This window comes from Adiantum capillus-veneris, chromosome 24 (genome assembly GCF_014529385.1).
Source record: "Adiantum capillus-veneris isolate H3 chromosome 24, ASM1452938v2, whole genome shotgun sequence".
Classification (NCBI taxonomy): domain Eukaryota; kingdom Viridiplantae; phylum Streptophyta; class Polypodiopsida; order Polypodiales; family Pteridaceae; genus Adiantum; species Adiantum capillus-veneris.
This window is the reverse complement of record NC_140954.1, coordinates 103,829,219-103,843,910: the sequence shown is the minus strand read 5'-3', so window position 1 is coordinate 103,843,910 and position 14,692 is coordinate 103,829,219. Positions and strand designations below refer to the sequence as shown.

At 44.7% G+C, this 14,692-nt stretch overlaps 1 protein-coding gene across 2 annotated transcripts in view; it reads right to left on the bottom strand.

Moving 5' to 3' along the window:
- Nucleotides 1-6,880: 6,880 nt before the first annotated feature.
- The window catches only part of LOC147426885 (plant/protein), a 54,291-nt gene continuing 46,479 nt past the window's right edge, over nt 6,881-14,692 (bottom strand). For both annotated transcript variants that reach the window (XM_086498549.1, XM_086498548.1), the window contains 2 exons: nt 7,402-7,523; nt 6,881-7,310 (listed from right to left, as the gene is read on the bottom strand). In XM_086498549.1, the coding sequence (XP_086354675.1) occupies nt 7,206-7,310; nt 7,402-7,523 (227 nt within the window). In that variant the 3' untranslated portion in view covers nt 6,881-7,205. The remainder of the gene's footprint in view (nt 7,311-7,401; nt 7,524-14,692) is intronic.

Below are 14,692 nucleotides of genomic sequence, written 5' to 3'. Positions count from 1 at the left end.
AGTCCCTATGTTAGTCTTCGCACTGGGCTTTGTCTTCGTTACCCTTTGTGACCTCTTCCTTCGTGTTTTCTTGTTCTTGGATTGGGCGATTGATGCCACGTCTCTTTCTTCAAGAATATAAGTTTGGTTCTGGAGCATCGATCGTGTGAGTACATTTACTGGTACCACCGGTGTACTTTGTGATGGCGCCTCAGTAATCTCAATTAAGTTCAATGGAGTGATCGTTGGTGCATTCGGATTATTAGGAAATTGGACAATCAAATGATCTATTCCACATCGATTACACATGAGTATCGGCATTGTAGATGTGCTCCCGTGATTGTTATACCCTAGTGTGGCATTCTTTTGTAGTCTAATAGAACACTCAGCTACACGATGTGGACCCCACACTCGTACTATTGAAGAGGTGGTCTCTTGGCAGTGATATTGATATTCTGGCCTCTTGCTACAAGTGCAGCTACTTGATAAATGGGTTTGACTTGTCCCTAGTAGTCCTCCATTGTGGGCACTCTTCAAGTGCATCCATCCCATAGGCAATATTAGGGTCTATATCTTCCTCACATCCTTCCAAACAAGCACTAGATGGCTTGCAACCCATATGATTCACAGGGATGACACTTGGATGCGAGGGCTGCGGTCCTAGCACTGGAGGTGGTAGCAGTGTAGCTTGAGCAACATCTTAGGCTCTAGGAACCATGTGTTATGATAGTTGTTCAACAACTAGTGCAGGAATCAATGCACAAACTTGAGGTGAATCCATCCAAGCCAAGGGTGTTCTATTTGCCATCACACATTTGAACATTATACAATCCTTAGCTTGGTGACCGTACCTACCACATGCATTGCAATTCCTGTTGAATTTTACTCTAAATATAGGAAATCACTAGTGCTTTGTGGACCAAAGCAAACTAAGCACCATTGTTGTTCCCTTCTTGGATACATATGATTATTTTGTGGAGCACGACTATCTGTAAGACTTTCTTGAATGGCCTTGGTGATATCTGCTAAAGTCATCTCAGATATCTTTGGCTCTTTAGCAATATGCTTTATGGTCATTGGCTCATACCCCGATGCTTGCAAGCTAGTAGATTTAAGCTCAACTGAAACTCTTTCTCCTTGAATAATTAAATCATCCTCCAATTGGATTGCATTGGTGGTGATTGCTTCCCAAGTGATGATACCTCTAATGACTAGATCATTATAGATATCCTCATGTCGTGGTCCCCTAATGAATCTATAGAGCAATTGGTCATTATTGAAGGGCTCATTTGGATTACAACGAGGATTCAAATGCTTAAAGAGACTAATAAAGTCTCTCATTGACTCCCCTTTCTCTCGTTGGGCTTTCTGGAGCTAAGATGCTACACTCCAAAGCACTCCCTCTCGTATGTACTCTTTCAAGAACAGTGTCCTAAGAGGAGGATAGTTCGTGTGCTCTTTATTTCATAGGGTTCTATACCAATTTCCTACCTTCCCACTAGGCCATTATAGATATCCTCATGTCGTAGTCCCCTAATGAATCTATAGAGCAATTGGTCATTATTGAAGCGCTCATTTAAATTACAACGAGAATTCAAATGCTTCAAGAGACTAATAAAGTCCCTCACTGACTCCCCTTCTTCTTATTGGGCTTTTTGGAGCTGAGATGCTACACTCCAAAGCACTCCCTCTCGTATGTACTCTTTCAAGAACAGTGTCCTAAGAGTAGGATAGTTTGTGTGCTCTTTATTTTGTAGGGTTCTATACCAGTTTTCTACCTTCCCACTTAGAGTCAAGCTCAAAGCTTTGCATTTATACAGTTCATTGTGCTCTTCCAGGGAATCACATGCCTGCTCAAATACCTCAATATGCTTTCTAACATCCCTGTTCCCACTCTATTTTTGTGTGAGCTTAGCCACTTCTACTCTTATTTCTAGGCTCTCTATCAGGCGTGTTACGTATATTTTCAGCAATAGATCGACCGATAGCTTAAGAAAATGTTGCCAAGTCATCCAAGTGAGCAGGTACAGTGAGGACAGGCACTCTCGGGACTGCATGTGGAATGGGGGTTGCCTTCGGGTCAGGCATACGGGTGATCCTTGGGTCCCAAGCTGGGTATGATGTTGTGTCATGTGGTGGCCCAAAGTTCATATCTGTGGCCCTAAGCATAGCAGACATAGGATATGACATGTTAATACTAGCTGATATGGCCCACTAGAATGAGTACCCGGATAGGGTGGTTGTTCAGTGTAGATTGTCGAAACAATCAGGGGTGTGGGAGCTACATGGGTATGAGGGTCCATAGAAACATATGATTGATGTACAATTGTAGGTATTGTTGTGGGCATTGTGCTATTATGTATGGTGCTTTACTCGCAAATGATGTCCAAGGTGTACTTTTTGGTAGGACAAACATAGTAGCCGTACATTCTTTGAGGGGAAGATGAGCTGAATTTGGGAATGAGAAACTATTTCTTGTGGATTCAGAGGGTATCGAGACTCCATACGAAACAACGTATGAAGGATCAATGGGTATCGAGAATCCATACAAAACAACATATGAAGAATCAATGGGACTCCCTGAGGGAGTCTCGATTTGTGATAGGGTTGGTCGTTTGGCCTTTCCCGTATCCAAGAATCTCAAAGGACCCGTTGAAGGAATGTTAATTCCCTAGTCTTGCCTCCTTAATTGGATGGCACCATGGATGACATCACATATCATCCGTTGTTGCTCCTCTAAACTTGTGGCCCCAAACGTGGATTCTACTACATCTAACCATCCCACAAGGTATGTGCAGCTTTTGTACAAGTCGGCCTATGTCTCAGTTTGTAGGTTGTGCTCCCAATTTTCTGTGAGAAATATCCCCTCTAAGCTTGGCGTGTTGAAGGTTCCCCTTGAAGTGAAAGCATTATGGCTCCCCATCACCTAACCCTCCATGACTGCTGTCTTGGGAGCACTTGGTTGCTCGGCTGGCACGGTTGTTGTCATAGGGGTTTTCGCTTTCGTTTCATAGGCTCTCAATTTCCCACTCCCTCGTTGCTTGTATATAGCGTTCGATCTCTTGCACTTCTGCAAGACTCCTACCATCGCGTAGTAGAACCTCAAGGGGTGATGGCTCAGTAGGGTCTTTAATAAATGGAGTAGGTAGGATGTCAACACGGGCACCCTTGGGGAGTACAGAGTCTACATGAGAAGTGGAAGGCGAATCTACCTCCCCATTGCCCTCGTTCACTTCATTAGTTGTGGGCTCTGAACGGATGGCTCGACTAAAGGTCTCTTTTGAGTGTCTAAACACGCTAGACCTGTGCCATGGGGCAAAGGCATGCATGTCTTGACATTTTAGAATTTTGTTTAGGATATCCCTACATCGCCTTTGAGTCGGAGGAAGAGTCGCTAGCTACTAGGAGGGGGTCTTGAGTAGTACTTTCTTGGGTTCCCGTTGAGGGCCTAGAGCCTAATGTGGAGGGATAATGGGTGCCCATGTAAACGGAGACACTCTCTATATGCTCGTGCTCTAGCACAAGACTAGAGCGCAGGTGCATGTGGCATTGATACCTTAGGAGTATTGGTGAATGCCCATGAAGGCCACTCACCTTGTTCTTTTGGGTGGTTTGCAACCAATTTTATTCTCAAAAAAAAAAAATCGTCTTTTTTTTTTTGACCTAGCTATGGAATATAGCGTATGATATCTCAAAACGACTGTTTCGGTTAGAGGGACATGGCCTGCTTTACAACCCAACATTTGGTGACTTTACGCTCTCGAAATCCTCATAATAGTCTATTCCTAGTTGGGAACAAGGCTTAAAATGGAAAGCCCAAGTGTGAAGGGGAGGGTGAAAGACTTGTCCCACATACCCTCACTCCCTCTTGTGGTTAGACTATATATATAGTTTTGGATCTATACTATATCATAAGACTAAGAACTTACGCTTGGACTTGGGGTTGGGGAATGATCCCGATCATTCTTTTAATACGCGGGTTTTTTTTTATCTGTGCAAAAAATGCAGATTTTGTGCATGAAATTACTGTAGAATGCAAAAAATGCAAATTTTGAACCAAAAAATCAACAAAATACAAAAAACACAGAGATTTTACTGCAAAAATTTCCAAAAAAAAATGAAAATTACTGAAGAGTGCATAACATTGCAAAAAATGCTTGAAATTACTTCCAAAAAATAAAAGAATGTAGAAACACAGTATCTGTCCTTACCCTAAGCCTTTCCTCAGCCAAACAACAAATCTGCAGAAAGCTTCAAAAATTTGAAAACTGTAGGAAGGAAAAAAAAAAGTTGCATCTCAAGCTAAACGCACAACGTCTCTCCGACAGCGATGCCAAAAAATGTCGTACTGTAGGGACTTGCGTATCGCAAGGAACTTGTTGTGCGTTGTGCGTGAGTCACTAAGGCTACAAGCACACAACCGATGTGCGGGGAAGCTCAGGAACGCAAACAATGTGTTACTCACCTCTGTTTTTCTATCGTTGCAATAATCTTGTGTCATTGTGAAGAGGGAGCCAGTCGTTGTCGTTACTCAACCGCCTTGCCCCCGCTACCGTAAGGTCTCTCGCACACACACGCTCTCAAACACTCACACACAACAAGAGTCTATGCTGTAGAGAAAGAGAGCAAGTAAACCATACATTCAAGAATAAGATAAAAGTTAGAGTTACAAACCCTTATGTGAGTCGTCCCAACCACACTTGGACGTCCATACTTGGCCGACATTTAGTATGCTCTCTCTCTCTCTCTCTCTCTCTCTCTCTCTCTCTCTACTAAGTGTGGTGTGCGCCTATCATCGGCGATCACCATGAATACATGTGTGGAGCCAACAAGCCCGGCCATAGCTCAATAATAATAATGAGGATGACCATATCTCATGCATAAGCAACTATGGTCCATTGTCAAGCCACACATAATTGAACCATCCACAGCTAAAAGCACTTACCAGGGGAAAGATTACACAAATTAAAGCCAAAGATGAACAAACTCTAAGAATAATTATCACATCATTACATGATAATTATGTGTACTTTACTGATAATTGTACCAAAGTAATTCAAGCATGGACAATCCTAAAAGAAAATTTGTTGCAAAACAAAAAATGAGCAAATTAGCCTTAAAAAAAACTTTTACAAATTAATGATGAATCACGAAAAAATTTATTTGAAGTCTAGTTAACAGGTTAATGAGCATTATCACTCAATTAACTTATATCAAATATCAGATTTCAAAAGAACATAAGCTTGTTGTGCTTTTAAGCATTGTCCCAAAAAAAAATTGACAATATAGTAACAGTGCTAGAACACAAGAAACCAACATCCACATTACAACATGTCATAAATATCTTAATTAAAGAAAAAGAAGCAAACAAAGAAGATGTCAGTAAATGGAGTTTACATTGCACCATCGTCTAGAAATGTATCATCATCAACTATGACGAAAAATAAGAAGTGTTACGAATACAAAAAACTAGGACATTTCTCGAAAGATTGATACACTAATAATTATGTAGCAACTCGACGTCAAAGACATCCACCGTCAAAATGTCCAGATAACAGTGGCAGTAGTAGAGAAAAAGGCAGAATCAACCTTGCAGAAGACGAGAACAAAAAAGAAGACAAAGAGGACAAAGAGGACAAAGAAGACAACTGTTTGCATGTCTATATCGCCCCTACTCTCTTTTGTGAATATATTGATGTACTATAAATGTGGATGTTCTTCCGTCTTATTTGTTTGAGGAGAGGATTCTTAAATATGTGTGACACCATATCTGTTTCAATCTACCTTCCTTCAATATAGCCAATGTGGCATCGAGGTTCAATCTAACTTCCTTCAATATAGACCATGCCCAAGGGGAGGATAGTTAGATGGACATGTCCTAAGCTTAGTTTGAGTCTTTGGGGAGAAACATCTCTTACTTGTAAAGGCTTATATGAAAGATAAGCTTTTAGTATCTTAGATATTATCTTTGTCTACATTCATGAAAGAATGAGCCGGATAGCTTTTCAACGTTATAAGTAAAGGCTTTAATATACATATTCTATTTTATGCTAAAGGTATTCTATTTTGCTTTTTGATATATATATTGCGTATTACAAGTGTACTCTCTCTCTCTCTCTCTCTCTCTCTCTCTCTCTCTCTCTCTCTCTGTGTAATTGCTACTATGGCATCGATCCCTACAATTACTACAATATGGACCGCTCCCATCCGAAAAGGGTACCATTCCACCTTTCTGGGTAAGCAAGAACTGCCTCAAATGGCTTTATGCTAAAATGATCATTAGTGATTGACAAAGACAGCACAATAATTGGCATGAATGAATGTATCTTAGCTTAAATATCATCAAAATCATATCCACCTTTTTTTGCACCAAGAAATAGGTTGGGTTTCCTAGGCCCAGTTTTTAACATAGCAATAGACAAAACCAAACTCCCATGCAAAATTCTAGTATAAAGAGTTAACAACCATAGCATTTTTGTGATGCAAAGAGAGAATGCTTTTTTTTTTTGGGCCTACGTAAGGCTTAGTGAAGCATGGAACTCTTGGAAGCAATTATGGACAATTGGATAGACAATATCAATAGTGCCACATGGCAACTAAATGATAGGCAACTTGTTTTCTCCCTATATCTTACAAGGGGCGGCATTAACTACACATTGTTTTATGTATATGTAGGGCGAACATGTTTTCTTCCTATTTCTTACAAGGAGTGGCATTAACTAAGCATTGTTTTATGTATATGTAGGCCGCCATTGTCCTTGTTCCGATACCAACAAATCAGTTAAGCGGAGCTGAGAGGCATAAGGCCAACCTGAAGAAAATAAACTTGTCACTATATACAAAATATTTAGACCATTTTTGGTTTATTTTTTGTGTTTTTTCTCAAGTTTTGACCGTATAATTAGAGGCAAAATATGAAAACTTAAATATAGAAGTATACAAGAGTATGGAGTTACTTTTGGCCCTGACATGATCTGATCCCCCTTTAAGTACTTATAGAAACTACGAGCTTTCCAAAAACTACTTTCCACAGAGAGGCATGATAACAAAACCAAAATGACTGCGCCACAAATACACATGTAAACCAATATTTGTTACCTAGGCTACAATCCTCAATTAGAAGGAACATAATTAAAACTTCATCAATCATCTTCTCTCCTGAAATTCACTAGTAACTACTATGCACTGCTACTTCTTTCTTTGGTTAAACAAATTAGTAGGAGCCTTTAAAATCTGCTTTGATTTGTGCAGGGTATGATGGTTGGCTCGAGTGCAGATGTCATATCAACCCGTGGACATTCTGAAGTCGTCGTATTCACGAAGCTCTCCCCCTGCAACCATTGCCAGAACTGGTCAAAACTTATAGTCTGGTAGTCCTGGTGTAAATCGAGAGAGGAATCACATAATTTTCAACGAACGTACAATTGCAATGTTCCGAAAGTAAGTAATGTTGTAGCCCCTTCCATCATTCAGTGGGGGATAGAGAACCTCGATCAGATCACGTAGCACAACTTGCGGCTGTGCATTAGCACCTTCCATCCAATCTTCACCAAATGCAACAAGGTTACAAACAGCACCCTATATAGTATAGTCACACAAACTTGAACTCTACCAAAACACAGAGTAATAGCTTCAAAGCCACTAAACACAACTTTCAATACCCCTATTCCAAACTTCAGTATTTTTCCTTTGTGGTGTACAATCCCCTAAAAGGAAAGTTTCTCTTTTTGTTCAATCAAGCTTTTTTGTTAAGTCCTGAATGAACAAATTAAGTTGTACTACTCTTGGAAGTTCTCTGTTGAGCGAGGAGATCTAACAAGCTCTATCTTACCTGCAATTTGAGATGAGCAGAGTCCACATGACTATACCGAAGTCAGACTGTGGATTGGCTGAAATTCAGCCAATGGTTCTCGAGGCTTTTATGACTAAGGGTTTTAAACATTCTATGAAATTTTTGGATGTATTTCTTGTGATGGAATCATGGATGTGCTCACGATTCTGGATGTATTTCTTTTGATGGAATCAGGCAAAGGGGGAACGTCTACGTGGAGGTTGTTGCTGGTCTGGTCGGTGCGAACATGGCAGGCGATGAGGATGGAGGTGGCGACCGACAAGGATTTTTTTTTAATTTTATTTTGGAAGGGAGGGAGGGGGGAGATGGCAGACAAGCAGCAGGCGATCATCAAGCACGCATGTATTGACGAACGGAGAAAGCACTTTTTTTTTTGGCTCTGGGTCGCCTCTGGGGCAGCGCACGCTTTCTGGTGCAGTGGCTTAGGGGAGTTGATACGATTGGAACCTGCAGGTCCGAGGTTCGACCTCTCGATGCACCACGGGTTTCGAGGATGGTGTGTTGTCCTTCTCGATTGAACACTACAGGCAGAATCTCGTGAGGTTCCATTTCCACATTTCTGCTTCTTAGATTCGGGCAAAATATGTGGAGGAAAAGAGAGGACCAATTCTGCTTACATCAGACCTTTTGAAAGCTATGATGGGCCTGCTTGCTGCTGCCCTCTAGCCTTCACCCTTGCTGCTCCCCTTCCTCGCCCTCTCCATCGCAGTCCCCTGCCCCTCCTCGCCTCATGTTCCCATGCCTGCCTTCGCGTTCCCCTGCTCCTCACTTTCACGGTCCCCTGCCCGCTCTCCTGCTGCCGTTGCCCCCACTCCTTACACCCCCCGCTGCCCGCTGCTTGGCAGCCATCCTCACTCGCCCCCTCTGCTCACACAAGCCTGCCCGCACACAGCTCGCCCACCCACATTACGTGCACGCTCGCCCGCACTTCCAATTGCACACACGCACACACAAAGATCCTGTACTTTACATTGATTTTCACGACTTGAAAACTCTGGACTTGAGAAAGAGACACAGACTCAAAGAACTCAGATGAGCTGACCGATTGATTGATTGAACAGTGTTACAATAAGCTCCTTATGTAGGAAATGCAGAGACATCCAATCAATGGACATGTCTTTAGGCTAATAGTGACATGTTGGAGATATGTCATCACCAGATGGTGGCTTCCTAGGTTCATTTTAATCCTTCTTATCCTCCTTGATTTTTATTAGTCAGTTGACCTGTTTTTGGTCCAATTACACATTTTTGGTGAGATATCTTATTTGGAGACGAGGAGGACATGGATAGAGCCGATACAGGAGTTGGGCACAAAGATGGCTTTCTATAGAGAGCATCTTCTCCACCTCACGGGGGATGGGTTTGTGATTCGACCTAGCTATATGGACACGCATCTTTCTCATGGTTTGCGTTGTGCCATTGGCCAGATACACACGTCCTCACATCAGCTCGAGATTGAGACTGGCAGATTCAGAGGGACACCAACAGATAGCAGGATATGCCGCTTATGCCATCTAGAGCCAGAGACAGAGGTACATTACATATGTCATTATGAGGATCAGAGATGTCTTGGGCTATATCTACTTGAGTTACACAGGCATAGAGAAACTTTACTAAGGAGAGCTGAAGAGAGACAACCCCAAAGACAGATCACAGATTTCTTTACTCTAGATATTGTACACCCAGATGAACAGACAGAGGAGCAGCCAACAGTGGAGAGGTCTGCCCGCACTACTGGCATTCTCATAGACCGAGCATTGGAGCTAGGGAGATCTAGACGACCCCGATGGAGAAGAGGAGCTACACAGTTTCGAAGGAGGCTACAGCAAAGGATTCGAGCCATACTTTTTCGCCGTCCAGAGTGCAGATGAAGATGGATCTCTACCTCCCTCCCATATTGTCTACACATTGTACTGCTTAGTTCACACATTTCACGCCTTTCACCTTTCACACCTATCAGCTTAGTTTAGGATTCCGCAGTATTTATATTTTGTTATCCTAGTTTAATTTATTTTGTTAATCCGACTTTATATCAGATACACCGCATTGTAACTTTCTGGTCTCATAGGTCACTTTGGCCTTTTGAAGACGTTAATATAACATTTCATTTCATTTCTCTCTCTCTCTCTCTCTCTCTCTTCCGTTCTCCACACTTCAGCTATTAGCTCTTTTCCACACACCACTCACACAGGACGCACTCCCCCCCCCGGGGCTATGCCTCAGAACCGCTGGTATGATGATGAGTGCAGAGAGCTATACCGACGCCTCCATGCACGGCGAGCCTTAGGAGAGATCAGAGAGAGAGAGAGGCCAGACGGCATATGAAGACGCTGACACGCCAAAAGCGGCGAGCATTCGAAGAGGCACAGGAGCTTGAGCTATACCGCCTATTCATGAGCATGGATAGCGCGACGGCATGGCGCACCCTACGCGAGCCACGTCCGACTACAGCTATTGAGGATCCACAGATATGGCATGATTATGCAGAGCGACTTTATGAAGTGCCAGGGCAGCCTCCTATTCCACAACCACACGAGCCTCGCCCCACGTGCTCCTCCTTCTTTACAGCAGAGATGGTAGAGAGGGCCATACGTCGCATGCAGCACAGACGATTAGCTGACCATACTGGATTACAGAGTGAGCACATCATTTATGCGGCCTCCACTATAGCCCCGTTGATTGCACATGTCTTCAACCGGGCTATAGGGGAGGGCTTCCCAGAGGAGTGGACACAGCACACCATAGTGCCTATCCACAAATCTGGCGACACCCTGGACCCAGGGAACTACAGGACTATCATGATTGGCCACACGATGGCCAAGCTATATGGAGCAGTACTTGAGGCACAGCTCAGCTGCTACGCAGAGATCGAGGGTCTACGAGCTCCAGGCCAGGCAGGTTTCAGACGAGCTTTCTCCACCATTGACCACATCTTCGTTCTACGCTGCCTCATTGATGGGGCAAAGGCGCGGAAGAAGAGGCTTTACTGCTGCTTTGTGGACTTCCGCAAGGCCTTTGACACAGTCCCACGCGAGAGACTCTTCCAGCGCCTTCACAGCATTGGGGTACCAACAGAGATGATTTGGGCCATATATGCTCTCTATGAGAGGGTGACGGGTCGGGTTCGCTGCCCAGGCGGTTTTTCAGAGACCATTGCTAGCACCATTGGTGTTAAGCAAGGATGCCCACTCTCCCCGACACTCTTTGGGCTATACATCGACGAGATCTCCGACTACATATTGCGAGCAGGGGGAGAGGGGAGCGACTTGGCAGGTACTCCGGTCCACATCATGTTATATGCTGATGATATTGTGTTGATTTCAGAGTCACCCGAGGGCTTGCAACGCCATCTTGAGGCCTTGGACGAATTCAGCACACACAAGGGGTTGACTGTGAACCTTGGCAAAACCAAGGTTATGATCTTTCACACATCCAGTGCAGTGAGGAGCGCCGCCACCTTCACAGCAGCAGGAGGACAGGTTGATGTAGTCACCTCCTATGTCTACCTTGGCATCACATTCACCAGCCTACCAGGACCCTTCACTATGAGGCAGGCTGCTGTTGACAGGCTCACCCGAGGATATGCAGCTCTGGCCATGCTAGAGCGGAGGTGCCACCAGGCACACTTTCAGGAGCCCCGCACGAAGGGGTGGCTTTTCGACACCTTAGTCACCCCGGCCTTGATGTACTCGGCGGCGGTATGGGCACCAGGATTGACAGCTGACCAGTGGACACAACTTGAGAGACCACAGGTATATATGATCTCACGCTTGCTCCGCAGCAAGAAGACAGTGCCACATGACATTATTAGAGCCGAGCTCGCCACACCACCTATGGTTGTAGAGCACTATTCCAGACAGTTTGCTTCATCCAGAGGATGAGAGAGCTACCTCCTGACAGACTTACCCGTAGAGCATTTGAGGCAGCTATACAGCTATCAGAGAGTGGGCATGAGAGAGCATGGTACTCACAGGTCAGAGCATGGTTTGAGGGACACGGTCTTGACATGGAGAGCCTACCACCATTCCAGTACGACCCCCACTCACCATATGTTCACCTCTCTCGCAGTGAGAGGAACTTGGTATTGAGACAGGATTTGTGGCAGCTATACACTAGGAGAGTCTGGGAGGCACCTAGCTTGGGGACGAGGATGTCAGATTACAGAGACCAGTTTCTCGCCATATTGTCTGGGGGGTTCATACAGAGACCACGCTACATGGACACATATATGCCACATAGCTCACGGGTGGCGATTGGTCAGCTGAGAGTGGCTTCACACAGGTTAGAGATTGAGATCGGGAGACATACTGGTGTTCCCAGGGAGGAGCGAATCTGCAGAGCCTGCACAGAGGAGGTGGAGAGTGAGGAGCACTTTGTATGTAGATGCACAGCATACACTGTGATCAGAGGCAGGTATGAGGCCCTATTTAGAGGACAGCCCACTCTCCGAGAGATCATGGAATCTCGCGATCAGAGACAGCTCGGACGTTTCTTACTAGAGATACAGAGCCACCGGGACACACTACTACAGCCACACACAGCTACACAGACAGAGGGGAGACAGTCGCAGCTCACAGACTTCTTTCAGAGGATTTCCGCCCCCCCCTCACCAGACACTCAGAGGGGAGTGACACTCCCACAGGCGGAGGTGAACCGAGCTAGACGACGACCACAAGTCACAGGCTACAGGGGCGCGAGCTCCCACCACCGACAGATCGAGGAGATCCGAGCCCGGGAGCGCCGTGCCACTGAGGAGCGAGTGGCTCAGATGAGGGCTGACCCAACAGCTTTCATCCGGGTAGCCTTGGCACCAGACCCACCCATGTACCACATCTTACATCCCCCCATTAGTACAGGATGGAGCTAGATAGCTTGATGCATTCTCATGATTGTACTACCTTGAGCATACAGACATGCATATACCCCTAGAGATAGAGCTCCATCCCTCCTCAGATACTCCACTACCTACATTCAGTTCAGTTTTGTATCAATTTTGTTTCATTTGTCTTTCCGATAGACGGATGACATACACACAATGTACACTTGATTTGTCTCATAGGCCGATTTCGGCCTGACATAGACGTTAAAAATCTTTCTTTCTTTCTCTCTCTCTCTCTCTCTCTCTCTCTCTCTCTCTCTCTCTCTCTCTCTCTCTCTCTCTCTCTCTCTCTCTCTCTCTCTCTCTCTCTCTCTCTCTCTCTCTCTCTCTCTCTCTCTGACTTATCTTGGAGAGACACGGAAGCCGTCCTGTGAAGACCCTCCCTATGGAGGATATTGACACCATTCGTCATCGACCCATGCGAGCCTTTGATCTTTTAACACCTCCCTAGATACTTACCCAGCGAGTTTATCATTTTCTTTATCATTATTTTGTACACACTTTTATTGTTTCACACAGACTTTCTATCAGATCCACCAAGATTGTATCAGTTTGGTCTTATAGGTTATTTTGGTTTCATTTCATCTCTCTCTCTCTCTCTCTCTCTCTCTCTCTCTCTCTCTCTCTCTCTCTCTCTCTCTCTCTCTCTCTCTCTCTCTCTCTCTCTCTCTAGAGCAAGCAGTGGACTTGAAGAAGGAGAAATCCAGCCCTCGATGATAGAGGAACTCAAAGTTATCAAGGAACAGATACGGATGATCAAGCAAGAAGAGAAGCAAAATGTGACAAAAGCGTCCTCGTGGGTGGATGTGATCACAAAGACACAGAAGAACATGGATGAGGCCAAGAAATGGATAGAAGTCGCCAAGAAAGGTAAAGGGAAGAAACAGCGTCTACCCCTACTCCTACAATCATCAACATGACATTAGAAGAAGAGCAGAGGAGGAAGACTAGAGCTTTGCATGTACGAGTAACCGGTCTAAACGACCGAGATGATGTGGAAGAAGCAGTCAAGGAACTTCTCTTCATGATGGGTGGTGAGGCTACTCACACAAAGGCATGGAGAGTGGGGAAGAAGAGAGAAGTGGGGAGACTTCAAAGGAGAGAGCATTAATCATGCGTTTCCCCTCCATGGAAGCGAAAAAGGACTGCAAGGATGAAGTGAGTCCGATAGGGGTTGAGATCCAGAAAGAGGACATTCGGCAATAGATTACACCTTTTCAGTTGGTATAGGAGTGATTTCATGGAGAAGCAAGAAGCATCCTACAATTGCCTTATCATCCACAGAGGCCCAATGTTGGGTTGTTTGCAATGCTACATTTTATAGATTGGTTTTCCGCAGTAGGCGACCATGATTTACTCTAACAATCAAATTTGTATAGCCATTGGGAGGAGCCCGGTTTTTCATGCCCGGACGAAGCATATAGAGATACAATATCATTTTGTTCATGAAAAGACCCCAGATGGTACTATTCAACTTGAGAATTGTTCTACGTTAGATAACCCTGCTAATACCTTCACATAACCTCTACCACAGGCGACATTATCACTTCATGCCAGCTCCCTTGAATTGGTTCCCCGTCCGGGAGCTGAGAAGGGGCGTTAGAGGTACAACTTCTATCTGGTGATGGCTCCAATATCTCCCAGCAGTAGTTTAGGGAGTGAGGACTGTTTTGTGGTTGTGCCCGGCCGTATTTGAGGTAGGCGTACCTTTTCCAGCGGTACGAGCCATGTATGTGCCCACCCCAGTAGGCAGACATGAGGCAAGATCCCTGTTCCTAGGGTTTCTCGGGTCTCTAATTTCTACTATTTTCCATTGTTTGTCCGGCAGGAGACCAGATTTGGTCCCTTCACCAATCTATCACCATTTTATGATGATGTGGCACGTTATTATTAGGCACCCTATTTGTTGCGTCATGAGGTATCTGTGGGTCGAGCAGTATGAGTGGGGTCCCTACAAAGGGAACCATGCCCCCCTTTGTACA